A 27,312-nucleotide genomic window follows, 5' to 3' on the forward strand; every position below is an offset into this window, starting at 1 on the left:
GCTGGGATTAAAAGGTGTCACCACCAGGGCCAGCAACAGTCTTTTATATATACATATGTACTCGTGTGTGTGTGTGTGTGTGTGTGTGTGTGTGTGTGTATGTATCTCAGCTCTTTTGTCATGTGATGGTATGTGCCAGTACCCCAAAGTTGGTCAACTCTGAATGCTTTCAGAATTTAGGTCATGTTCTGGACAGTAAACAAACCAGTTGACTCATTTGTCAGTCATAGGGCTCTTTGGGGATTGGGCTGGTGCAGTGCCTCTGCCCCACTGAGATATTTCTGCAGTAGTTGCTCCCCCACTTATTGAATACTTACACCAACACAAGTGGCATTCACTGTCTTTGGAATGTTGTTCCAAGAGCCCACATACCTCTCAAATTATTGGTAAGGGAGCAGCTGAGATGCTAAAGTTGTAGAAATGTAAAATGAGAGCCTGGCACTGTAATGAGAGCTTCACAATGAGACACATGTTTGAATCCCAGCACTTGACAATTAGAGGCAGGGGGCTTGTGAATTTGAAGCTAGCCTGAACTCAGTCAGTGAGACTCTGACTCCAATAAACAAACAAACACACAAACAACAACAAAACCCCAACAACAAGCACTTTTTAAAAAGGAGCCATAAGATGAAAGCAGCTGTCCTGGGTTACTGAGAGGAATGAGGCTGGGTTTATTCTACAGGGGGGAGGAGGTGGGACTCCTACTTCCTGTCCTTGAATGTCGACAGCCTTAGGACTCCGTTTGCTTGCATAAGTAGACAGCACTTGCTGAATTAAAAAGCATTATTTTGCTACAGCTTTGGTGAAAATACTGTATTTTTTGTCTTTTTAGGGAAAGAGTCCAGATTAAAGGGATTCGATACATCACCAGAACACTCTATGGTGAGTACAGATGCTTGATGTGCTCTGACACAGTGGTCTTCCTATATCACCTGGATAAGTTACTAATCTATGAAATCAGTGTGCTTTAAAAATGGTGCTGGGTGATGATGGTGCACACCTTTAATCCTAGTATGCTGGACAGAGGCAGGTGGATCTCTGTGACTTTGAGGTCAACCTGGTCTACTCAGTTTCAGGACACCCAGGGCAACACAGAGAAACTCTGTCTTGAAAAACAAACCCAAAACACAAACAAGAAAAAGAAGGAAGAAGAGGGGAAGGGGAGGGGAGGAAGAGGAGGAGGAAGGAGAGGAAGAGGAGATGATGATGATACAGTGCCACTTAACCCCTCTGTACTTGGGTATGAACCTGTGAATTGAGAGAATGTGTTTGAATACAGTGACTGAGGTCTGCATCCTCACTCTGCTCCATGCTGCTATGGTTGCCCAGCAGCTGCCTGGACACCCAATCTGTGTTGCTACCTCTCACATGACTTCTATTCTCTTTCAGGATCTAGGAATATCTGGAAGGAAAAGAAAAGCTAGCACATCTTTGACTGATGATGAAGGTCTGTTCCCTACTCCTTTGATGCTTTAGGGCCTTGAGATCACAAGCAAAATGTGCAGTCTTTATTGTCATAGTTACATGGCTGTGTTGACTTTGGCCATGGACTCTTATTTTCAGTTGGTTAGAAAGTTTGATCTTTGTATTTATCCTGGAACGTTTGCATAAAAAGAGTGACTTTTGGTTCCTTCAGAGGACTTGGGGTGTTTCTGTAGCAATTTGGCGCTATCTTATTTTGTGATTCTCTGAAAACCCAGGAAAGACTTAGAGGTGCATAGAGATGATTCAGGGCCAGGTCTGATCCTGTCTCAAGACCCCTTAGTACATTAGGGTAGATGTGCCTACCACAGTTCCTATGTTGGGCTCTTGGGGAGGAGCCCTAGTCCTGTTTAAATGTTGGCACTGGTCTCAGAGTAGAACACAGAGGTAACTCCAGTGTGAGTGACTTGAGATCAGACTGTGTCCATGGTTTCTGACCTGTTGGCAAACAAATGTGTACTGGCTCCTGGTCGTAGGAAGGAAGCAGGAGTAGAGTTTAAGGAAACACGACAGTGTGTATATAACAGGTGCTGTAATATAACAGTGTGTAATATAGCAGTGTGTAATATAACAGTGTGTGATATAACAGTGTGTGATATAACGGTGTGTGATATAACAGTGTGTGATATAACAGGTGCTGTAATATAACAGTGTGTATATAACAGGTGCTGTAATATAACAGTGTGTAATATAACAGTATGTAATTTAACAGTGTGTGATATAACAGTGTGTGATATAACAGTGTGTAATATAACAGGAGTAGAGTTTAAGGAAACATGACAGTGTGTAATATAACAGGTGCTGCATAAGTAAGTGCCCAGGGGTCACAGCAGCACGTAACTGAGTAGATGGCTTAGGAGAAGCCATCTGTGATTTGCTGGTGTGTAAATTTCCAGACTTTCTAAGTTTGAGGTTTTACTGGGGGTTGATTATTGTTTGGGAGAGTTCGGCTGTATGATTAGTGTAATAACTGTCAGTGTTAAGTTTTACTCCAAAAGATAAATCGAGTAACAGTGCCCACTGGAGCTAGGACTTTGGGTTCCCTTGTCCTGTGTTGACATAGAAACTTGGTATTCTTCAAAAGGCACTTGTTTGTCATGTGTGCTCCTGCCTTAGCATTTGTTTTTAGCTACTCTCACAGCTCTGACTGCTAGGGCAGAAGGTGGAAGACAGGCACAATTCTGGTACCTCCAGCCAAGCAGATGTCCTCTTTGAAGGACCTGGGCTGTGATTCTGCCTTTCTTTCCCTGGCTATCTGTTGATGTTGGAAGGCTAGGAGATGTTTATCAGTGCAGCTAGCAGTGGATGGGATGACTGAAAAGAGATTGGGGAGAATCCAGCCTTGTATAGTGACTTTAGATGACTTTCTTTGTAGAATATAGATGTGACTATTTGACTGATTTGTAGGCTACCTTGTTAGGTAGTGGGTTAATTTAGGGAAAGTAGGAAAAATCGGTAGGAAGTACTTTGTCTGATAGGCATGTGGTAATGTTGTTTAGCCCCAGGCTGTCCTCCAGTTGGGACTTCAGCATGGTTATCACACCTGTTACTATTCCTTCTCCTAAACCATCTACTCAGTTACATGCAGAAAAAAATGGCAGAAAGAAATTCCAGGACAGGTCTGGCTTGTCTTGAAAGGTTCCACCAGGCTGTTTGTGTTTAGGACTAGATGTGTCCAGGGCCCAGGGATGTGGAATCTAATGCCTTATCAACTTTGTTGGGTGCTAGAGGATTTGTAGCAAAAAGCTGAGGAATTTGGGGATGTGGTAGAGTGTGTGCATGTGCGCATGTTATGAGTCCACATACAGATGTGTGTGTGTGTTTGAGAAGGGAAAGTTCATCAAATAGTATGGACAAGAAGAATGCTGCTGAGGATGGAGGGTGCAGCCTTTCTAGCCAGCTCTCTCACCTCTGAGATTGCCTAGTGATGAGGAGTTGTATTTGGGGGATGCTGAAGAGTCCTTTACAAGAGTTCTGGCTCCTGTGCTAGGAGAGGGGCAAGGCCCAGGGTTAGGGCTGAGAGCGTGAGTTGGTTTAAGTTATGTCCCTTGTCTGTGGTAGGCAGTGATGAGTTCCTAAAAAGCATGCATCATGGGAAGTAAGTATATAGTCTCTCTGTGGTGGCACTGTAATGGGTGAGAAGTTAGCCAGCATTCTGAGCTAGTGAGGTCCATTGCATATTGAAAGAACCAGGTTGTGGATGTCAGGCTGACAGGAAAGAGAAAACATTTCTCATTAGTTGCTTGTTTAACAATGATTTCCAGAATCAACCTGAAAAATTAAAGTATTTACATTCAAGTTCTTTAATAGCTGTAGAACAGTTTTGAAACCTAATAATATTAGCAGTGTTGAGCTCAAGTGAAGTTTTGCATGAGCCTGACCTCTGATAACTATTTTAGTGGAAGATGAAGAAGAGACCATTGAAGAGGAAGAAGCACATGAAGGGCTTGTAGACCACCACACAGAACTTTCTAATCTGGCCAAAGAAGGTATGTTGTCACTATCTTACTAAAAATACCTGCATTAAACAGTCACATGGGAACATTTACTGAATATTTTAAAAATATTTGGAGTTTGTATCTCGATGGTATTAATAATTGCGCTAAAATGTTATAATTCCATTGTCAAATGCTCAGACATTGGTGAATATTTCTATGTGACTTATGTCAGAACGCAGTCTATGAACCAAGCTGTGAAAGGAGATTTGTGAGACCTAGTGAGAAAACACCAAGAAAACAAGACTAGAGTCCTATAGTGTCTGCTCCTCTATAACAGGGGTTGTTCTTGAAATTTGCTTCCTTGCCCCTCCCTGGTGAGGCAGATAGGAGCAAGTTCACTTTAGAGTCAACAGCGTTCACATGGACACATTGCACAGTCTGTGGTTATTCGTTTACATGTCTTAGTGGAAAAACATGCTTTGCCTCATGCAGCTTGTTCTTTTGGTTTTTACACTTTGATGACTCTTCTTAACACTCAGTCTAAATTGTTGAAAAAAATCGTTTAATTTAAAAAATTACATTTATTTATTTTTATGTGTCATGGCATACATGTGAAAATCAGAGGATAACTTAGAGGACTGGTCAGTTTTTCTACCGTGTAGTTCTGAGGTTTGGACTCAAGTCTTTAAGCCTGGTGCTATATGCCCTTTGCTCTCTGAGATATCTTGTTTGTACCTTTTGTTTTGGTGCTGGGAATTGAATTTAAGGGCCTTATATATGCCAGCAAGCATTCTACCACCAAACTGTATTTCCAGTGCCCTCCTTCTTTATAGTCTGCTCCAATGATGTAAACTGCCTTCTTCTACACAGTGCTTCCTTCTGTGGCCTACTGGCTGCTTTGTATCAATTTCTATATGAAATCACACCACCCTGATTCCTGTTGCTTTAGGATAACCCATGTCTCACTAGATTAAGTTCTTTCATGGTTTCTTCTTTCAGGTATAGGTTTGAGTTGTTGTGTTTCAATAAATGAAAATAAATAAACAAACAAACAAACAAATAAATAAATGTTGAACTGTGCTTACCAGTGTGATACTCTTTTTGTTGTGTGCTCTGTTTGGTGCACTTAAGATTATTTTTCTAGGATTTTGTATCTGTCTAGAAGTGAGACTTAGGCAGTGGTGGCGCACATTTTTAAGTTTCAGCAGAGGAAGGTGAATCTCTGAGTTTGAGGGTAGCCTAGTCTACAGAGCAATTAATTGGCCAGCCAGGGCTACATAGAGAAACCCCGTCCATTTGTTTGTTTGTTTGTTTGTTTGTTTTAAAAATGGCACTTGTTTAGAATTTACATTTCTCACACTGCCCTTAGAGGTTTCAGCATAAAGTTACCCTAACATCCTCCAGAAAGGGTAGGAATACGTTATAGATGATTCTTACCTGCCTTTTGTCAGGGTGGCTTTTGAAAGGCCCAGTTTATATTCTGTTTCTTTTGTTTTGCTTTATTTTATTTTATTTACTCTGGAGAGTGAACCTAGAGCACTGAGCCTACTGGTCAACACTGTACCCACTCGAGCTCTATACATCCCCAGCTCTGGTTTACACTTCGAAGAGTCATGGACTAGCATTGGATGGTGGGAGCAGTGTTATCCAAATGTACACTAGGGAAGCCCTTGGAGTCACATTATGTAGTCTGTTAATGGTTGACGTCTTGATGCCATCAGCTACTGACAAACATGTTAAACTTTTGTAGCACAAGAATAGGTACTTATTTCTTTTCGTATTTTGACAAGCTAATTTTCAGTTTCTGTATTTTGAGTTTATGTTATTAAATCCCTGGATCTGTTTTTCTTCTGTCCATTGTCTTCTAAGTCTTTTCCACTCTAACATTAATTTAACTTTTACCCATAGTTTGTTTTAGTCTTAGTCTCCCCCTTCCTTGGGGAGTGGGGATCAAACTTAGAGCTATGTAGTTGCAGGATAACTAGCTACAATCCCAGCCCTGTGCTTGGTAATTTTGTGTGTGACATATTTCAGACATGATTCTGATGATTCTTATGAGCCCCAGGCTCTGTTGATGGTGTTCTGTTTGTCTTAACAACTCACTGGAACTTGATTCGGGCAAATTTTTCAGGCCTACCAGGATGAGATGTTTATTCAAAGAGGGATATAGTTGCTGTCTAATCTGTGTCCTTTGTGTGTGTGTGTGTATTCATGTATGCATGTATCTATGTGGGCACATGTGTTTTCAGGTGTGTGTGTGTGTTTATATCTGTGTCTGTCTAGGACAGAGATTGATGCTGGGTGTCTTCATCTTATTTTTGATACATTGAAGCAAGGACTCTCATTTGAACCCATAGCTTTCCAATTGGCTGGCTTACTTCCCTGTCTGCCTGGGTTTGTAGGCGGACTACTACAGCCACATAGCATGAGTGCTGGGGATCTGAACTCCAGACCTTCTGTTTGTACAGCAAGCCCTTTACCCACTGAGCCATCTTCTCAGACCCCCTAGTCTGTGTTCTTTAAATTGTGTCTCTTTTAAGAACACAACAGTAGTATCCTTGTCTGTCCCTCCCCACCTTCCTCTGCAAGGATCATGGGTGTGAGCGTCTTACTTGATAGCCTCCTTTATTTCCTCATTGTGGTAGCTGACTCATGAAACTTTTCATCCTTGGTTTGCTGGAGTGCATGTGGAAATAACACAACTTCACCCCTCTGTGGTTCAGGAGTTGGGCAGCCCTCCCGGTAACTATGGCTACACCTTCTTGGTACAAGGTGAAGCCTTCAAGAGGCTTGATGTGAGCAGATAGGAAGAATCTCACTGGTGATGGCGGTTTTCTAAGCTTGGACTGGTTTCCCCTCCCCCTCCCCTCCCCTCCTCTCCCCTCCCCTCTCCTCTCCTCTCCTCTCCTTGCCTCTCCTCTCCTCCCTTCCTTCCAACAGGGTCTCACTGTGTAACCATGGTTAGACTGAACAGATTAGGCCAGCCCTGGTCAGTTTGGAGGGTGGACTGTCAGGAGGGAAGCAGTGTTGCTGGGCCTTCTCTTGTCTGGATTGGGTTGAGTCTAATCTTTGAACTAGATTCTTGGGTTAGACTCAACACCACAGTCCTCAGGAACCTGTTGGAATTTTCTTTGTGGATATGAGGCAAAGATTAATTTGAAGGTTAATTTGAACCACTTATGTTTTGTCCAAAAAGGATATGAGAATATATATCTTCTGTTTTACCAATGTGGATGATGTTGCTTTCAGGGTGTTAATTAATTTTTTCTAAGACATTTTATCAAATCGTCTTATTAGCACTTTTCTGCTTTATCCAGTTATATAGACATATATGATATGGAGACAGGTTTTTCAGATATTCAGAAAAGTTGGGAGAAGTGCATTATAAACACCACACACATATGCTTATGGTTAATGTTTAATTTCATGTGGCTTAATTCCACACTTGTCTGTTAATTTAGTGAGTTGGGTTTTAAAATTATAAGTGAGTGAATTCAAAAAGATTTTACTAGTCTTGAATAGACAGAGCTGGTATTGCTGAACTCTAAGAGTCTTTGTGTCTGTACTTGTCAAGTATAGTTGGACACTTAGTCAAACAAATTGCTTGTTCCTGGGAATTTTCTATAGTGGAATATAATAAACTGTTAAATCCAAAGCCTCTCAGCTTTCCATATGTTTCCAGAAACTCTAGCAGGTTCATCAGCTTAAGTATGTGTGACTCAACGTGTTTCCATACAGAGATCTTTAGGAGCTGCCATTAGCTGGGGAACACATTGTTCTCCACTCATTTTATAGTCTCAGTTGGAAGAAAAACTTAGCTTTAAGTAATTTTTGTAAAGTTTTAAATAAAAATTTAAATTAGATTTATTCATTTTATTTTATTGAGTGTTTTACCTGTGTTTATGTATGTGTACCACATGTGTGCTTGGTGGCTGCCATGATGAGTCTTCTGGTAGCAGATCCTGTGTAACTGGGGTTAGAGATGCTTTTTACGAGGAAGCTGGGAATCAAACTCGGATCCTCTGCAAAAGCTATAAGTGCTCTTACCCACGGAGCCACCATCTCCCTCTAGCCTCTCTCTTCTCCTCCTCTCCTCTCCTCTCCTCTCCTCTCCTCTCCTCTCCTCTCCTCTCCTCTCCTCTCCTCTCCTCTCCTCTCCTCCCCTCTCCCCTCCCCTCCCCTCCCCTCCCCTCCTTCCTTCCAACAAGGTCTCACTGTGTAACCATGGTTAGACTGAAACTCTATGTAGACCAGGCTGGTCTTGACCTTACAGAAGTGAGTTCCTTTCTTTGCCATTTGAGTTCTAAGATTAAAGGTGTATGCCACCCTACCTGGCATATCTTTTTTGTTTGTTTGTTTAACAGTACTATCTTTGCCTGGTCCATTCCACCCTGGTTACATGGTAAAATGCTGTCTGAAAATTAATTAATATTAGGGCTTGGAGACATGGCTCAGCAGTTAACAGCACCAACTGTTCTTCTGGAGGACAAAGGTTTGATTTCTAGCACCTGTATGGCAGCATCTGTAATTCCAGTTCTGAGGGATCCAGTGTACTCTTCTGGCATCTGTGGGTACCAGAGCTGCACATGGTGCAGACATACATACACACATGCAAAACACACACATAAAATAAAATAATTAAACCTAAAAATATCGATACTAATAAAGTTAACGAAAAGAGAAAATATTTAGACTTTATATTAATTATGGGCATCATTTTAGTTTTTGGAAAATAAATGTACTTTTAGAATTTATAAGCTATAAATTTCTTTTTTTTTTTAAATTTATTTATTATATATAAGTACACTGTAGCTGTCTTCAGGCACACTAGAAAGGACATCAGATCTCATTACAGATGGTTGTGAGCCACCATGTGGTTGCTGGGATTTGAACTCAGGACCTTTGCAAGAGCAGTCAGTGCTCTTAACCACTGAGCCATCTCTCCAGCCCCGTACATTTCTAATCTAAAAATCCAGAATCCAAAATGCTTTAAAATTCAAAACTTTGTTTTAAGAAAAAATAATGTTCTGAAGTTTCAGGTTTCAGATATGTGCTCAGTTGACTGTATGTGAAATACATACATACATACATACATACATACATACATACATACATACATACATACATAAAATCAAGAGCTATGGAAACGTCTAATTCTACTCTTTTTGAACAAACAATGCCATCCTGCATCTTCTGTTTTAGGCAGAGGAATGTACGTGACAAGCTACCCAGTTTTTTGCTGTGCTTTTCTGAGTGATTGTTTTCCTTTGCTGCTAAATTACAGTTAGAAAATAATCTTGTTTCTTCCTGGTATTCTTTCCAGCTGAGTTGCCCTTAATTGATTTGATGAAGTTGTATGAAGGTGCCTTTCTGCCAAATTTTCAGTGGCCGCAGCCTGAACCTGATCATGAAGAATCAAGTGGGGAAGAAGGTATGTTTTTAGTGTTGTAAAGAATTCAGGTTTAAAGCGAAAGCCAAAATAAGATTTAATAAGATGTAAGAAATTGAAAGTATTGGACCCAAGTACAAGTTCTTCAATCCCTGTGAGACGTGAGGGGTTTTCTGCTTTGAATAGGATAAAGCTTGTGTGTAATTGTAAACAAAGAGTTAAAAAAAAATTTGAGTGAGGGAAAAATGTGCATTTTATTTGCGGCTTTCTTTAAGTGCTGTGGTGTTTTGTTTGTGCTGACCTAGAGCTCTCTGTAGACCACACTGGCCTCAAACTCCTGCCTGCCTCTGCCTCTCCCGGGTTCTGGGATTAAAGATCTGTCCTACCCCCAGCAAGTTCTGTGGTTTGTACTTGGTACATTTACCAGAATACTGGGTGAACTATGAAGGATGAGAAAATGTTTTTCTTTAGATCTGTGTTGTGGTTTCTGAACCTAAGCACCTCCTTGTTTGTCTAGCTGTGCTGTTTGCTTATTAACTTGAAGGGTTTTCATGGTAGGCATTCCATACTGATACGCAGACCTGCAGGCTGTCCTTTCTCATTTTGATTCTTCTGTTTATTAAATAGATACAAAAGCATGTGAGAGGGAAGAGAGAGTACAAGAAGAGTTGAGACCATTGTCAGAGGGTCTCCTGTGCAACTGAGGGCTTTTCACAGTCCCCCGCCTATAGGAAGACCTAGGGTCAGAGACAAAAGCTTCGTCCTTGCTTTCACACTTGGGTGATGTTTTTAATTCCCCCCTCCCCTCCTTTTTTTTTTCTTTTTTGATGGCAGTAGAAGGGAGATCATTAGACCTGAGACACTTGTATTCCTGTCTACATCATTGGTTTTCAATCAACAGAACCATTTCCTGGATACCAGGCTGGGGCAGATTATGCTTTGCGTCCCAGATGTAGTTAATTGTGGCATTTCCTAAGAGTCATTCATTTATAGCATTGTAGATGTATAAACATAGATTGCAGTGACTAATATGTATCAATTCTTTATTCTCCCTGCCTCCCCGCCCCTTCTGTATTTAGGCTCATAAAACTCTTAGCAGTCCTAGTTGTATCCATTTCATTGTTGTCGTAGATGCAGAAGACTGTCCTAGTGACAGGGAGAGCCGGAGGGACTCCGTTCTCATCGATTCGCTCTTCATCATGGACCAGTTTAAAGCTGCAGAGAGAATGAGCATTGGAAAATCCAACACCAAGGACATCACAGAAGTTACTGCTGTGGCTGAAGCCATCCTCCCTAAGGGCAGTGCCCGAGTCACAACTGCGGTGAGGAAAGCTTTTCTGGACTCCCAACGTGCTCCACAGGAATTGCTAGAAAGGCAATTCTTGTGTCCTCCTGTTCTGTAAATCATTTAGGATAGTGTCTAGATTTAGACTCTGAAAGGCGTGCCAATTACTTATTGTTTGGCTGGTCTGTCTGTCACTGTAGGTGAAGTTTAGTGCTCCATCTTTGTTGTATGGTGCTCTCCGAGACTATCAGAAGATAGGCCTTGACTGGTTGGCCAAACTATACCGGAAGAATCTCAATGGCATATTAGCTGATGAAGCAGGGCTTGGGAAAACTGTGCAGATCATTGCTTTTTTTGCCCACCTTGCCTGTAATGAAGGTAAGATTCTCTCAATTTCCACTAGCAGCATGTGTTAGATCTGAGGGAAAAGACTTTGTCAGCCTCTTCTGCTCTTCTCCCTTTCTAGAGCCAAAAAAATGACTTCTCTTTTTTAAGTTTTTATTTATTTTCTATTCTTTTTATACATTATATCTAGACCACATCATTCCTACCATTTCCTTCCGCCATCATCCTCTCCCCAGGAACCACTCTTTCATTACCAAAAAAAAAAAAAAATCAAGCATCCCAGGGTGTTCACCATACTTGGTGTAACAAGTTACAATGAGACTAGGCACAAACCCTCATGTCAAGGCTAGACTAGGCAATGCAGCAGGACGTAAAGGGTGTCAAGCTCAAGCAAAGAGTCAAAGATACCACCACTCCCACTCACTGTCAAGGGTCCCACAAGAACACCAAGCTACACAATCATAATGTATATGTAAAGCACCTGGCTCAGACCCACACAGGGTTCATCTTATTACTTCAGTCTCTGCGAGCCCCTATGAGCCCTGCTTAGTTGATTTTGTGACCTATTCTTGTGATGTCCTCTGCTGCTCTGGTTCCTATAATCCTTCCTCCCTCTCTTCTGTGGGATATCCCTGGCTCACCTAGTGTTTGGCTATGTTTCTTGGTAACTGCTCCTGTTATTTGCTGGATGACTTCCCTCTGATGACAGTTGGACTTGGCTATAAGTATCATTGGAAAACATTCTTATGACTTTTTTTTTTTTTTTTTTTTGCTAGTCATACTTAGTTCTCTCCTGGGTCTCTGAGCCGACAAGCCATCGGGCCACCCACACAGTGTCCAGTGTGGGCTCCTTCTTGTGGTGTGGGCCTCAACTTAAGTCAATCATTGGTTGGCCACTCCCACAAGTTCTACACTTCCATTACTCCAGCACATCTTGCAGACAGGACATATTCTAGGTCAAAGGTTTGTGGTTGGGTTGATGTCCTTGTGCCACTGCTAGGAGCCTTGCCTGGTTATAGAAGGTGGGCAATTCAGGCTCCATAACCCCCATTACTGGGAGGCTTTTGATAAGGTCACTTGTAGATTCCAGGAGCTTACCACTGCACTAGGTTTCTAATCACTTCCCAAATGCACCCAGTTTCTAGTCATGTCTCCCAAGTACTCTCTCCCTGCATTATTCCCCACCAACTGAACCCTCCTGTTCCTATTCCCATTTATTCCCAGTCCACTTAAAAAATCTATTCCCTTTACCTTTCCCAGGGAGATCTATGTGTCCCCCCTCAAGCCTTCCTTGTTACTTAGCTAGATTTGTGGATTATAGCATGGGTATCCTTTACTTAATAGCTAATGTCTACTTATATGTGAGTATATATGCTGTGCTTGTCTTTCTGGGTTACCTCACTCAGTGTGATTTTCTTCTAGTTTCATCTGTTTTCCTGCAAATGGTGTGTGGATTTATTACTTCAGGATCTTCAATTCAGTTCCATTGAACTTTCTGTTTTTGTTTTAATACCTTGCAATTCTTGTTGCTATAGTTCTGTAGTACAGCTTAAAATTATGACTGATAATACCTCTAGATATTTTTTAGCTAGCCTAGGTATTTTTTGGTTTTCCATATGAAGTTGAATATTGTGCTTTCAAGTTTCAGGGTAGGTCAGGGGGAGGTGCTAATCTTGAATCCATCCTCTTCACTAAAGGTGTTTACTAGCTGTAAGAGTTCCCTGGAAGAATCTTTGGGGTGGCTATGTATACTATCATATCATCTGTAAATAATGGTACTTTTGACTTCTTCCTTTCTACTTTGTAGCCTTTAGGTGTCTTATTGCTCTAGCTAGATCTTTAATTACTATATTGAATAGATATGAAAAGAGTGGACATCCTTGTCTTGTTCCTGATTTTAGCACAATTGCTTTGATTTTCTCTCCAGTTAATTTGATGTTGGCTATTGGGATACTGTAAATAGCTGTATTGTGTTTAGGTTTATCCCTTTTGTCCCTAATCTCTCCTAGCCATTTATCATGAAGGGGTATTCCAGCGTCTAATTAGATAATTATGTGATTTTTTTTTAAGTTTGTTTCTATGGTGGATGCATTGACTGAGTTTTGTATGTTGAACCATGTCGTCTCTGGGATGAAGCCTACTTGTTCATGGTTGATGTGCTCTTGGGTTCAGTTTGTGAGTGTTTTATTAAGTATTTTTGCATCAGTATTCATGAGGGTAATTGGTCTGTAATTTTCTTTGTTGAATCTCTGTGTAGTTTGGGCCTCAGTGTGACTCTGGCCTCATAGATGAATTTGGCAATATTCCTTCTGTTTCTATTTTGTGGAATAATTTGAGGAGTATTGGTGTTAGCTCCTTAAAAGTGTGGTAGAGTTCTGTACTAAAACCATCTGAGGGGCTGGGGATTTAGCTCAGTGGTAGAGCGCTTACCTAGGAAGCGCAAGGCCCTGGGTTCGGTCCCCAGCTCCGAAAAAAAAGAACCAAAAAAAAAAAAAAAAAACCATCTGATCCTGGGCTTTTTTTTGGTTGAGAGACTTTTAGTGACTGCTTCTATTTCCTTAGGAGTTATGGGTCTATTTAACTTGTTTATCTGATCTTGACCTAACTGTTAACTTTTTACCTATTGAGAAAATTGTCCATTTCTTTTAATTTTTTTTCAATTTTTGTAGAGTATAGGTATTTAAAAATATGATCTAATGATTCTTTGGGTTTCCTTGGTGTCAGTTGTGTCCCCCTTTCTGTTTTTGAGTTTGTTAATTTGGATATTCTCTCTATGTATCTTTTTGTTTGTTTGGATAAGGAATTGTCTATCTTGTTTTTTCTCAAAGACTTAACTCGATGTTTAACTGATTTTTTTGTAGTGTCATCTGTGTTTCTATTTTTGGGTTTCAGCCCTTAGCTTGATTATTTCCTGTAGTCTACTGCTCTTGAGTATGTTTGCTTCTTTTTGTTGTAGAGCTTTTGGGTATGCTGTTTATGCTGCTCATATGAGATCTCTTTATGTAGATACTTAGTGCTAGGAACTTACCTCTTAACACCACTTCTCTGTGTCTAAAAGTCTGGGTATGTTGTACATGTATTTTCATTGAATTCTAAGAAGTCTTAAGTTCGTTTCTGCCTTGACTGAGCAGTCATCCAATAGAGTTGTTTAGTGTCCATGAGTTTGTGGGCTTTCTGCTGAAATCCAGTTTTGAGATTTTTTGTTGTTGTTGTTGTCAGTTTGATTTTTTTGTTTTGTTTTGTTTTGCTTTACTTTGTTTTCGAGACAGGATTTCTCTGTGTAACAGCCTTGGCTGTCCTCGACTTGATTTTTAATCATAGGCTGGTCTTTAGCTGCTTGCCTCTGCCTCCTGAATGCTGGGATTAAAGGCATGTGCCACTCGCTGTACATGGTGAAATCTAGTTGTAATCCATGATGGTCTCATAAGATGCTAGGGATGATTTCAAGTTTATTGTTTCTGTTGGGACTTGTTTTATGACCAAGTGAGTCGTTAGTTTGGGATAATGTTCTATGAGGAACTGTTTGTGTTTGGGTGCAATGTTCTTTCCGGTCCATTTTGTTCATAAGGCCTGCTTGCTCTAGCATGTATTGTACTGCCATGTATTGTATGGCCATCCTGTTAGTCCACGTCTGAGCGTCTGAGCAATATCAGTAACCAGTGATTGCTCACTCCTCTTACTTCATTGTTGGGAGGCTGGGGTGAGGTAGGTATGCGTGTCCCTTCTTTTGGTTTTACTGCTGCGAGAGTATTTCTTGTATTTTTGTGGGTGTAGTTAACCTCCTTGAGTTGGAGTTTTCTTCTAGCACCTTTTGTAGGGCTGGATTTGTGGCTAGATACTGTTTAAATTTGACTTTATCGTGGAGTATCTTGTGTTTTCATCTATGGTGATTGGTTTGCTTGGTTTTTCAGGTCCTTGAAAGAACTTTTCACTGCTGAGCCCATACCCCTCTGAGGCCAGCCCCCACCCCTTTAAACCCGTGTGTGTGTGTGTGTGTGTGTGTGTGTGTGTGTGTGTGTGTGTCTATTGTGTGTGTGTGTGTCTATTGTGTGTGTCTATTGTGTGTGTCTATTGTGTGTGTGTGTCTATTGTGTGTGTGTGTCTATTGTGTGTGTGTATCTGTTGTGTGTGTGTGTGTCTATTGTGTGTGTGTGTCTATTGTGTGTGTGTCTATTGTGTGTGTGTGTATTGTGTGTGTGTGTCTATTGTGTGTGTCTGTCTATTGTGTGTGTGTGGGTGTGTCTATTGTGTGTGTGTCGGTGTGTCTATTGTGTGTATGTGTGTGTCTATTGTGTGTATGTGTGTGTCTATTGTGTGTGTGTGTGTGTGTCTATTGTTGAAGTAAGAGGAGCCTGCAGTGCTGCTTCTTCCTTCTGCGATCTAGGAGCCAGGGGTTACAGTCAGATCCGCAGGCTCACTGGCTAGCTAGTGCCCTTCCCGTCTCACTGGTCTCATCATCAGTTTTGAAATCTCTAAGGTAGACTGATTTCTGGGGTCTTTGTGCCTTCCCTACCCCCAATTGATTTATTTCTGGTTTTGGCCTAGTATCACCAAGTGATTTATTTTTTGGAGATTGGGGTCTTTGTACATAGGCCTGGCTGTCCTGGAACTCACTATGTAGACCAGCCTTAAACTCAAAGAGATCCACTTGTTTCTACCTCCCAAGTGCTAGTTCTGCTGATATCACCATTCCTTAAATGTATTTTAAAGTAGATTGACAAACATAGCTAAGTCAGGATGTAAAAATACCCTGCCTTCTTATTTTATTATTTAAGGAGAAAGGCCATTAAATGTTTTACTGTATTTACAAGCTTATCTGGTCTTCAAGAGACATGTTCTAGGATCCCAGTGTGTGCTGAAATCCTGGACTATGCTATGTTTCATTGTAAGTTCATAACTTTTATTGAAAATAAGTGTATGATGACCTCTCTCTGGCACACCCAAAGTGCCATCTTCACTACCCTTCCTCTTTAGAACTTTTACTAAAGTGTCATGTGAACAAGCCCGGCCAAACCATAACCATGGATCTGATAACCAGTGTTTCTACCAGGTGCTAGCAAGCAGATGGCATGTACAATGTGGATACAGTGGACAAAAGGATTGCCCCATCTCCCAGACAGATTAAAACTTTTAAGTTGTTATTTTTAGAATTTTCCAATTAATGTTTAAGGCAATGGTTAAAATGTTTTACTGTGGAACTACATAGTTAGAAAACGTCTGTACTTCTAAAGTAGGAGTCTTCTTGTTGTTACTTATGAGGGAATGAGTAGGTGTGTTCTTCATCTTTGGAGAACGACAGGTACACAGACCTACAGGGAGGAGTCTCAGGCAGGATATGGAAGCCCACCATACTATATGTGAGGAAACCAGGGAACTAGAGCCATGGGTGTGGAGCTGGAATGCCGTGGTATACCCAGAGATAGTGCAGTGGACAGGTACAGTTGGAAAGATGGCAGGTGTCCATATGGAAGAAGGGTTGAGGTCCTTGTGCAGATTGGCTTTGCTTCAGCTAGAAAATAGCACCACTGCAGGTCTGGGTTTGCTGATTGCTGCCGAGGCCAGAAGAGATAGGCTCTGTGAGGAGTTTGTTGTGCAGAGCGGCTTGGTTCAGCAGGACACATATGTAGGAGGAGGAGCTAGTTGAACCTGCCACTCCTGCTGTGCCTGGCCCTGGGAGAAACCGTAGATGCTCCTTACATGGGACCTTTCCTATTTTGTTTCACTGTCTTTCTAGCCTGAATTAATGTCTGTCAGACTCAGCCTTGTCCTAAATAACCACTGGTTCTTCACAAATTGTTAATTAATTAATTAATTACTTTGTTTGTTGGTTTTTCAAGAGAGTGTTTCTCTGTGTAGCCCTGGCTGTTCTGGAGCTAGTTCTGCTGAGCAGGCCAACCTCGATCTCAGATCCTTGTACCTCTGTTTCCTGAGTACTAGGATCAAAGGCAAGGACCAACCATACCCAGCTACAATGTTTGTTACAGTGTGCTAAGAAATGCACACATGATAAGAACTGTCTATCAACCCTACATGGTTGTTTTTGTCTTTGTTTTCTTTCTTTTTTTTTAAGAAGAAAATAGAGCTGGAGGTGGTTTAGTGAGTGAGTACACTTGCCTTGAAGTCTGAAGACCTGAATTCAATCACTTAGACACACATAGTAGAGAGAACTGACTCCTTCATATCCTCTCAACTCCTTATACTTCGTGTGGCACACGCCCCTTCTTCTTGTCATACCCCCTTCCACATAAATACACAAATACATAAATGCAGTTTAAAAAACAAGGAGGAAGAAAATGGTCTTCCTGTTTACCTATTTCTTTTTCCTGGTGGTAGTGACTGTGGAATAGCCCAGTGTGTCTCGTCTTGCCTTCATCTTACCTTTACATATATGGTCACAACCACATTGCCCTTTCCAAGAATGGAATCTTATGTTACATATTAGGTTTATAAAAAAATAAACTTTTATTGTTCTGGGTGTGCTGGTACACATGCATTTAATCCTAGCACTTTTGACAGAGACAGGCTGATCTGTCTATAGCAAGTTTCAGTCCAACCAAGACAACATAGACTCTGTCCAGAAAAAGAGAAGCAAACAATATTTTCATTGTGTATATTCATTGTTTATGGTACTGTTACCTAAGGGCATTTTGATATAAGGTTATTTACTTTTTTAAAGTTTTTTGAGACAGGGTTTCTCTGTGTACCCTTGGCTGTCCTAACACTCTCTGTAGTCCAGGCTGGCCTTGAACTCCGAGAGATCCCCCTGCCTGTGCCTCTCAAGTGCTGGGATTAAAAGTGTGTGCCACCACTGCCTGGCCTTGAGACTTATTTCTATGTCAGTCTGTCTGAAGACCAGGAGTGTTGCATCCCCCAGAGCTGGAGTACAGGTGGTTGTAAGGCACCTGACATAGGGAACCGAACTGGTTCTCTGCAAGAGCAGCATGCATTCCTAGTCACTGAGCCATCTTTCTAACCTCATTTATTTTCCTTCCTTTCCTTCCTCGCTCCCTTCCTCCCTCCCTCCCTCCCTTCCTCCCTCCCTCCCTTCCTTCCTTCCTTCCTTTGTACTGGAGATTGAATTCAGGGCCTTGTATATGCTAGACAGAACCTTTACCAGTGACTCACATGCTCAACTCTACCTATTATTTTTATCTTTTATGTATGAGTATTTTACCTATATGAATGTCTGTGTACCATGTGGATGCATGGTGCCCATAGAGGCCAGAAGATGCATTAAATAACATGGAGCTGGTGTTGTAGTCAGCTGTGAGCTGCCCTGTGGGTGCTGGGAACCAAACTTGAACCCTCTGCAAGAGAAGTAGTGCTCTTAACTGCCAAGCCACCATTCTAGCCCCAGTTTAGATTTTTCCTTTCTGGAGAGAATATTGCCTTAGGTTTCTCTAAAACCTAAGTTTGGTCATGTTTCTTTACTTCTAAGGTTTTATGTTTAGATTTAAATATTATATTTTTACCTTTTAAATTATATGTACATGTATGCATCTGTGTATAGAGAAGTGTGTGTGTGTATGTGTGTGTGTGTGCACGCTTATCAAGGCTTGAGATCTTAGGTACTCTGGAGCTGAAGATACAGGCTGTTGTGAGCCACCTGAAGTATGTGTTGAGAGTCAAACTTGAGTCCTCAGGAAGAGCCATTTCTTCAACCCAGTGTCTAGAGAGATTCTGGCTTGATCCCTAGCATCACCACCAATAAGGGAAAAAGGTTTCTGCTGAGTTTTTCCTCTGACACTTCTGCTGAAACAGTGGTTAATTTTTCTCTTGAGTAGTTCCTTTTCAGAATCAGTAGCAGTGCTTTAGCTATGGCCACAAATATGTGAAAGTGCAGCTTCATCTTAAAACCAGCCATTTCTTGTCTGCCATTTCACCTCCCTGGATTGCACTCACTGACATGTAAAGTGCAGTTTTCAGGCAAGGTTTGATCACTGGGTAAATTGAATATGCTCTGCCTAGAAGTGGGTATCTATGGAGGTTCCTGTCTGTCTGAGCTATAGTGTGCTTGCTACTGGGAAGGATTAATCAGATTAATCAGGGTCTGAGATCTTAAGTCAGCAGCTTTCTTGTTTTGGGTAGTTGCTTGCCGTAGATAAAGGGTTGGTTTGTTTGTTTGTTTTTTGTTTTGTTTTGTTTTTTTAATGTAATTTGGTTTTTGAGATAAGGTTTCATTATTGCAGCCTTGGCTGACCTCGAGTTCATAAAGCTGTGCCTGCCACTGCCTCCTGAATACTGGGATAAAAGGCATGCATCACCACACCTGACCTAGACAAGCATTCTTTCTCAGGTTCATATGGTTATCAGTGGGTCCTGGTTCTATGTGTTTCTGGAGAACCTGACCCCTGCAGTAGTGCAGCGGGACACACTTTCTCCTATTCTGGGTAGTATAATATGCTGGGGGATTGTTTTTGTTTACTTGGATTCTGCATTCGTTGTGGGTCATGAATTTAATAAACCTCTGATCCAACTCAGCCTTAGGTACCTGGATTTCACAGAATTTTTTTTTTTTTATAGGTAATTGGGGCCCTCATCTTGTTGTCATGAGGAGTTGTAACATACTCAAGTGGGAACTCGAGTTGAAACGCTGGTGTCCTGGCCTCAAAACTCTTTCTTATGTTGGCACCCACAGAGAACTCAAAGCAAAGAGACAGGTAGTGCCACCCCACTGCCACTGCCCTCTCTCTTTCTTTGTTTTGCATTGCTGGAGATGTATCCAGGTTCCACATTTCCTAGACGAGGCGTGTGCCGGGGAATTATGCCTTTAGTCAAGTATCTTTTTTATCTTTTGTCAAGTATCTTGTAAGCATGTTGTACAGGTGCTGGAGAGATGGCCCAGCAGATTAAAAAGCACTTGCTACATAAACCTGACAATTTTGATCCCTGGAAGCCATGGGAAGGTACAAAGGAGAGAACCAACTCCACAAAGTTGTCTTCTGATCCCTATAGGCATGCTGTGGTACATACACATCTACATAGACATATCTTACACGTCCCTTGATAATATTTGTGTGAAATAAAGCTAAACACCTTAATTTTTCTTAACATAAAATCTTATGTATCCCAGGTTTCAAACATTTGATCTTCCTGCTTCGGCTACATTGAGTACAGTTACATGCTGCTTAATGTGTACCATTGACACACTGACCTATACTCAGTTCTAGAGTTTGATCCCCATGAACCAGAGAGGACACAAGATGGACTCCTAGTTCTCTGGGAAAAAGCTGCTTCTTATGCTTGAGGCCCTGTTTCCCTTCTGTGCTACAGATGTAATAGAGTCCTTTCTTGACATGTATGGGCCCTGAGTTCAGTTCCCAATACTGTAAGGAAAATAGTTCAGAATGGAGTATTTGTCTGGAGAAAGAATACAATACTTCCTACCTCAAGACTGTGCTAATGGAGTGTATGAGACCTCCTGTGTGTTGTATTTCTCTGGATTAAACAGGAATATTTGTGACAGATACCAGTTTCCTTTAGTCCCCAGTACTTAATAGTTCCAGGTCCCAGGTGACTATGTATAGATCAGTTTCTATCATTTGAAGTTTTGCCTCACTGTTAGACACTATGTCAAGCAAAATTTACTAAGAGATCCTTTACCATCTATCGTAATCTTTTTTCCTGCTGTAAAAATATAAACAACCCCCCTCAAAAACATAGAGAAGGTAATTAATAAATAACAGTAATGTATTGTTTGTAGTTCTAGAGATTAGAAATCTAAGACCAAGTTCCCGATAAGTTTGGCATTTCGTGAGGGCCTGGTTTCAGTTTCTAAGATGATATATTTCCTGTGTGCTTACATAGTTGAGGGTAGACAACTTGAATTTTGTTTTACTTGGATCTTTGCCACACGTTCATAAATCACCAACTCGTTCTTGGGAACTGAGGAGATCCAAATCTTAATGCTGCCACAGTGGGATCCAGTCCCCATGCATTAGAAGAGACGCATTAGACCATAACCCATTCTCTGGTTTGCTTTAAAGAGTCTCATTGCAGTTAGTTGCAATTGTGGACATCTATTTTTTTGCCTTCCGTGCTTGGATTATGCACTATAAAAGCCAGTATCTTCTCTGGTAATCTATTTTTCCAGTGATAATTTCTAGTGCTTTATTGTCACTAGACAATAGCCTAATGATCTAGTGTCTAGTGTTTAGGCTCTAGAAGAACAGAGAATTGTCTAGTTGTTGTGCAGAATGGTTGGATTGCTAGTGATGTGTACAGCTTGACTGAGGGTGGTTGCCTAGCAACGACCTACAGACAGTTGCAGGGGAGATGGAGCTTCTTTGTGTATTGCAGGAGTGGACCGAGCCCAATAACTTCCACATCTGCATCACGTCCTATAAGCAGTTCTTCAGGGGCTACACTGCCTTCTCAAGAGTGCACTGGAAATGCCTTGTTGTTGATGAAATGCAGCGAGTGAAGGGCATGACTGAGCGGCACTGGGAAGCCATCTTCAAGCTGCAGAGGTCTGACCCAAGTGTTCTTACCTAAGGATTTATCTTAAAGAAATTTAAATCATTGCATAGATATACCAGTTTAGTGAAAAAGAAATTTTCTTCTCCTTTGTCATACAGCATTGTTGGACCTAAGAGACACAGATTCCCTTTGTTCGGTCCTTTTCTTTGAAACAGGGTTTTAGTATGTAGTCTTGGTTATCTCTCTATGTAGACCAGACTGACCTTGAACGTAGAGGTCTGCTTGCCTCTGACCCTCCTTTCCCTTCCCCAAGTACTGTGTGTGCCTGTCTGTTCCCCGAAGGCATATGAGAGCTTCTGTCTCCATTTTTCTCTTGTTGCTGCAGAGAAGTTTTGCAGCCTACTTATGTTTTTCAAAGTTACAACATTGACTGATTTTGTTTATAGCCAGCAGCGCCTGCTTCTCATCGATGTACCTCTGCACAACACTTTCCTGGAGCTTTGGACCATGGTACACTTTCTCATTCCTGGAATCTCCAGGCCTTACCTGAGCTTTCCCCTGAAAGCTCCCAATGAGGAAAACCAGGATTACTATCACAAAATGGTCATACGATTACACAGGGTATGTTTGCTTCTGTGACTACAGGTGATTCATTTAAAGCTTATCTACCCTCTGCTACATACACCATGGCAAATAGGGGAGAAAAATGGTTATTATTATCTCCAGGTCACACAGCCATTTATTTTGAGGAGAACCAAGAGAGATGTGGAGAAACAGCTAACCAGGAAGTATGAGCATGTTCTGAAGTGCCGCCTTTCCAGTCGACAGAAGGCCTTATATGAGGATGTCATTCTACAGCCTAGGTAAGTGCTAGTTTGCCTGCCTGCCCAATGTGAAGCAGATGCACCCTGTTGCCTCAGTAAGTGTGCCTATCAGTGAGGCAGCCAGGACTCTGCAGGCTCCAGGACACCCTCCCTTTCCCTTGTCTTACTTGCCCATTGTATATGTTTAGTCTACACACCTGCCATTTGGGTAGCTTGATATCTATTCCCCTGCTTGGTGCTGCTTGTTGTATTAGCTTGTTGTCTTAGTTAGGGTTCCATTCCTGTGAAGAGGCACCATGATCAAAGCAACTCTTACAAAGGACAACATTTAATTGGGGCTGACTTACAGTTTCAGAGGTTCAGTCCATTATTATCATGGCAGCATGCATGCAGACAGTGGTACTAGAAGAGCTCCATATCTTGATCAGAAGGCAGCCAGGAGATGACTCTCATCTGCAGACAAGAGGTTCTCTTTCTGCCCTGGGTGGAGCTTGAGCATAGGAAACCTCTATGGCTTGCCTTCACAGTGACATACTTCCTCCTTATAGAACCACTTCCCAGGGGCCAAGCATATTTGAACCAATACACCTGCGTAGTTAGTGTGAATGCTACTGGTTAACCAGCTTACCTTTGGGTCAATATGGTCTTTCTGGAAGGAAACCAGTGGGGCATAATATCCATGTCATGTTATAGCATCCTATGACCTAAAGAATTCACCCCCATCTCTTGCTTGGTAGCCCCAATATGCCAATTCAGTGGGCTCAACTTAGACCTCTGAATCCTCTCCATGGCTGCTTTGACACTTTCTTGTGTTCTCAGTGGTGTCTCATGTTTAAAACTGTAGGGTTATTGTGGGGTCCTGCGGCCGTTCCACCACAGGGCTTGGGCCTCTCAGGGAGGCAGGATGCGGGAAGTTTACCCCACTTACCCATGCCACTTCAAGGGTGGGAAGCACAGTCTGAGGCACAGGACCCAGCTGGAGCTGGTCTGTGGGCCTGCAAGGAGGCCAGAGTCCTTTGGTTCTCAGGCTCTTGGGCATCCATGCACCGCTGGGGTGCCGGAAGAGTTGAGAATGGGGTCCTGTGGGGCTTGATCTAGCCCAGGGCCAAGGGGAAGGAGAGGGGAGCTCTGGCTGGTCCCTTGGGGGATGTCTTCGACTTGATTGCAGGCTTGGTGGCGGTGGTGGCTGGGAGCACAGGGCGGCCTTCTACGGGAGATTAGACCACAGCTCTGAAAGCAAAGGGCAGCTCCCCATGGACGATGTTGATGAAAACAGTCAGTCTATGGTTTTAAGGTGTTTATTGTTATGGCGGAAGGTAGATGAGTAAAACCATACCACACATCTCAGGCCTAGGGAGGGGTGTCTGGAAGGGAAATTCATTGACTAAGGCCTTTGGGTACCTCATTACAATGGAGATCTGTCTACCTGTGGAGGGGCTTATGTGACTGATGGCCACAAATCTATGGAGGGCTGCAGCTAGTGACAAGCCTGGTTTCCTGGGAGTCAGGCAAAGCGCCTACTGTCCCTTTTAAGGTCACGGGTTTCAAACCTCCTCACCCAGGAATCAGGGTGCCTTTCATGGTCCCACATAAAACAAATGGAAGAAACATGGAATTAAAGTTCACATAGATTTTAATTTTAAAATTAAAAACTGATAGTTCTCAGTACTTAGACCCCACTCTCTGGATTGTAATGGCAGCTGAGAAGAATCATATGTGTATTTATTTTGACCTCACATGCTAGTAGTCTCTGCTGCTTTTTGTTTACAGAGCACAGGGTATGTGTGAGTACCTAAGAAAATGTCTACTACATGTCTACTACATGTCTACTACATGTCTACTACATGTCTACTACATGTCTACTACATGTCTAAAGTTCTCAAAGTACCTTATGGCTCCCTAAATGTCTTTGTATTGCTACAGCATGTTTAAAAGGCTTATTGGAAACTTGGTAACTAAGTGTAAGAATGGATCGCTGCTCATTATAGGCCATTTCCCAGAGAGTCCTTGCCAAGTTGCATTGGTGATGAGACATTCAGCCTGTCATTTAGTCTAGAATCTTAGAGAGCAGTGAATGTGCCACAGTGTTTAATGTGCTCAGCCTCCATATACTGTGGAAGGCATGTTGCTGTAACACTAGTTTCTATCGGATATTTCAGCAAAATGTTGACATTTTCTTTTGTCAACATTAATGATATGCTAGTTCTAGTTAGAAGTAATTTTGTGGGAAAGGATTGGAGCTTCTGTGTAGGTCAGGTGCCATCACCAGCAGACAAGGAAAAACAATTTAGTTACCTTTAAATTCCTTAGTTTGTTGTCTTAGGGTTTGCTGCTGTGAAGAGACAGTGACCTAGGTAACTCTTATAAAGGCAAAACATTTCATTGGGGCTCACTTACAGTTTCAGAGGTTTAGTCTATTATCATCTTGGCGGGAAGCATGGCAGTGTACAGGCAGGCCATCTTAATCTAAAAGCACCCAGGAGGAGACTCTGATTCTATGCTAGGTAGAGCTTGAGCATAGGAGATCTCTATGCCTACCTACACAGTGAGGCACTTACTCCAAGGCCATATCTACTCCAACAAGGCCATACCTCCTAATGGTACTACTCCCTATAGCCAGGCAATGAAACCCAGGAATCCATGATGGCTGGACCTATTCAAACCACCACAGTTGTCCTCCAAGCAGGAGCTCTGACAAGTCATCATTCAGGAAATGTAACTTGTTAATCTGTGACTATACCAGTGCCACAGGGTAGTAAGGTACTTGTATTTGGGAGTGATGTCACCTGTTGTGGAGGGGTAAGAGGCCATAGCTTTGGATCCTGCACATCTTGTCTTAATGGTCTTTTGTGGTTCTGTGACACCTGCTCTGAGTAGAATGGCAGAGAGACTTTTTCATGTTTTCTTCCTTTTCTCTGAGCCACAATTCAATATGTTAAGACTTTGTACACCTTGACCCCATTTTTGCACTTGGGAACCCGGTTTCTGGACACCTTAAAAACCTGAGGTAGGCCCCCATTTCTATATTGCACTGTCCAGATGCATAGAAACACCAATTATGGCTCTCAGGGGGAGGTTCCTTTCTGCTCCCACTTGCTTCCACTTGCACCTTCTTCACTTCCACCCTTTCTCTGGAAATGTCTATTATTCTTGGATTCGGGACTCTTAGTTTTAGCCCACTCAAAGCCAAACATGGTAACTTTAAAAATATCTGTTGTCTTGAGTTTTGTTCCATATCTATTTTCCTAAGATAGAGGGATAGCTTCTTACTCAGTTCTTATGCACAGCCCTGTTCGGGGAACCTTATCACAGGGCTCAGAGCTGGCTGTTTTTGGCTTTCCTGTTATCCAGGCAAGGTTTACTGTGGATCCGCTCCTGGCAGTGCTTCTCGGTATTCCCACCTTTCTCTGTTACATACCTGCGTGGTCCCTGGCATAACTAAGCTGGCACTTCCCACAAGGATCTCAGGCTTCCTGAGCCTGGTTCTTAGGCAACCTCTATATGAGTTGTTTGGGTTTGGAACCTGTAGTCATTTCACCATGCATGGTTCTACATCCACCTCTGAAGTGCTCCTGATGTCACCCTTCACTGCCTGCCTTAGGGTGCTGCACGTGCTGTGCTCTGCTTTCTCACCTAAGCCTTGTGGGTCTCTGTCTGATACTGAAGCAGGGTGTGGCCTGGCCTGGCCTGCTTGGCGACTCATCTGCCACTGCGTGCGCTTTCCTTATAGGATCAGGGATATGCTTTCTGGGATGCTCTCATCCCACCTTCTGGCTTAATGAATTCTTTCATGACATTAAGCCTTGGATGCTTCTACTTGTCTGTCAGGGCACTTTATCCTGATGTTACTGAAACATGGTCCCTTTATAAAGGAACAGCCTTGTCCCTTGAGAAGGTGTAGTACCTGAGATTTGTCCTATACCTACCTTTTGACTCTGGCTCCCTGGAGTGACTCAGTAAAGATCTGTTCAGGAATGTAGACTTGAATGTGCAATATAACAAATTTATTAGCCCAGTCTTGGGGAATGTTGCTAGTTCTGGTGTTTTCTGAGATCAGGAAAGTCACTGATGGTGATCGTGGATGATGAGCATACGTTGAGCTTTATGCCTCTTCTTCGTGAGCAGGACTCAGGAAGCTCTGAAGAGTGGGCACTTTGTCAGTGTCTTGAGTGTCCTGACACGGCTACAGCGAATCTGCAACCATCCTGGACTAGTGGAGCCACGGGTACCAGGCTCCTCCTATGCAGCAGGCTCTCTGCAGTATAAGTCAGCCTCTCTAATTCTCAGAGTTCTGGAGAGAGAGTTCTGGAAGGTAAGTAGAAGGTTTAGAAAGGTAGTTCAGAATCCCCAGTACTGTTTAGGTACAATCCACATAGTTTTATGGATCACTTCATTACCCCTCTTCTCTCTAGCTTAGTGGTTCTCAACCTTCCTAGTGCTATAGCCCTTTGGTACAGTTCCCCATGCTGTGGTGATCCTGACTATAAAATTATTTTTGTTGCTACTTCATAACTGTAGTTTTGGTACTATTATGAGTCATAATGTAAATATCTTTTTTCCAATGGTCTTAGGCAACTCCCGTGAAAGGGTCATTCGACCCCCACAAAGGGGTTACAATGCACAGGTTGAGTACTACTGCTCTAGCTCTTTCTGTCTATCTAGTTGCTGCTATCTGTGGACCTCCCTGATTTGGGCAGCTCACAGAACTGTATTTGGATTCTTAGAGTATTTTCGAGGTTCATCCTCATTGTGGCTAGGTAACTTTCTGCTGTGAAAGGCCACATTTTGTTTATCCTTTGATCAGTTGATGCATACCTAGGTGGTTTCCACTTGTGGCTATTTTTAATAGAGTTGATGAGAACACTTGTACAGTTTGGGTTTTCCTGTTTGTGAGTGCTGCTGGCTGAGGTAGCCATTGCCAACTATCCCACTGCTGCTGAATCACCTAAGTCAGCCCTTGCAGTATAAGGGATTCCGTGACCCACTTCCTGTCTTTCATCCTTTTCAGTGTGTGATGCTGCTTTCTTGTTATCTCAAGTTCTGAGAAATATACATTAGTGGTGCTATGGAAAGAAGGGCACTTGCATTTGCCACGGTCATGGTCATGAACCTGACTGGTTCCCCTTAGCA

The 27,312-nt window shown here is 42.2% G+C and overlaps 1 protein-coding gene across 3 annotated transcripts in view; it reads left to right on the forward strand.

The window, feature by feature from the left end:
• Ep400 (E1A binding protein p400) overlaps positions 1-27,312 on the forward strand; it is a 106,952-nt gene that overhangs the window by 39,343 nt on the left and 40,297 nt on the right. For all 3 annotated transcript variants that reach the window (NM_001107149.1, XM_087578559.1, XM_087578560.1), the window contains 11 exon segments: positions 833-882; positions 1,390-1,447; positions 3,882-3,971; positions 9,244-9,351; positions 10,441-10,631; positions 10,795-10,972; positions 19,463-19,599; positions 21,239-21,408; positions 21,805-21,979; positions 22,085-22,221; positions 26,308-26,494. In NM_001107149.1, coding sequence (NP_001100619.1) covers positions 833-882; positions 1,390-1,447; positions 3,882-3,971; positions 9,244-9,351; positions 10,441-10,631; positions 10,795-10,972; positions 19,463-19,599; positions 21,239-21,408; positions 21,805-21,979; positions 22,085-22,221; positions 26,308-26,494 — 1,481 coding nt within the window.

Source organism: Rattus norvegicus, chromosome 12 (genome assembly GCF_021556685.1).
Source record: "Rattus norvegicus strain SHRSP/BbbUtx chromosome 12, alternate assembly SHRSP_T2T, whole genome shotgun sequence".
NCBI lineage: Eukaryota > Metazoa > Chordata > Mammalia > Rodentia > Muridae > Rattus > Rattus norvegicus.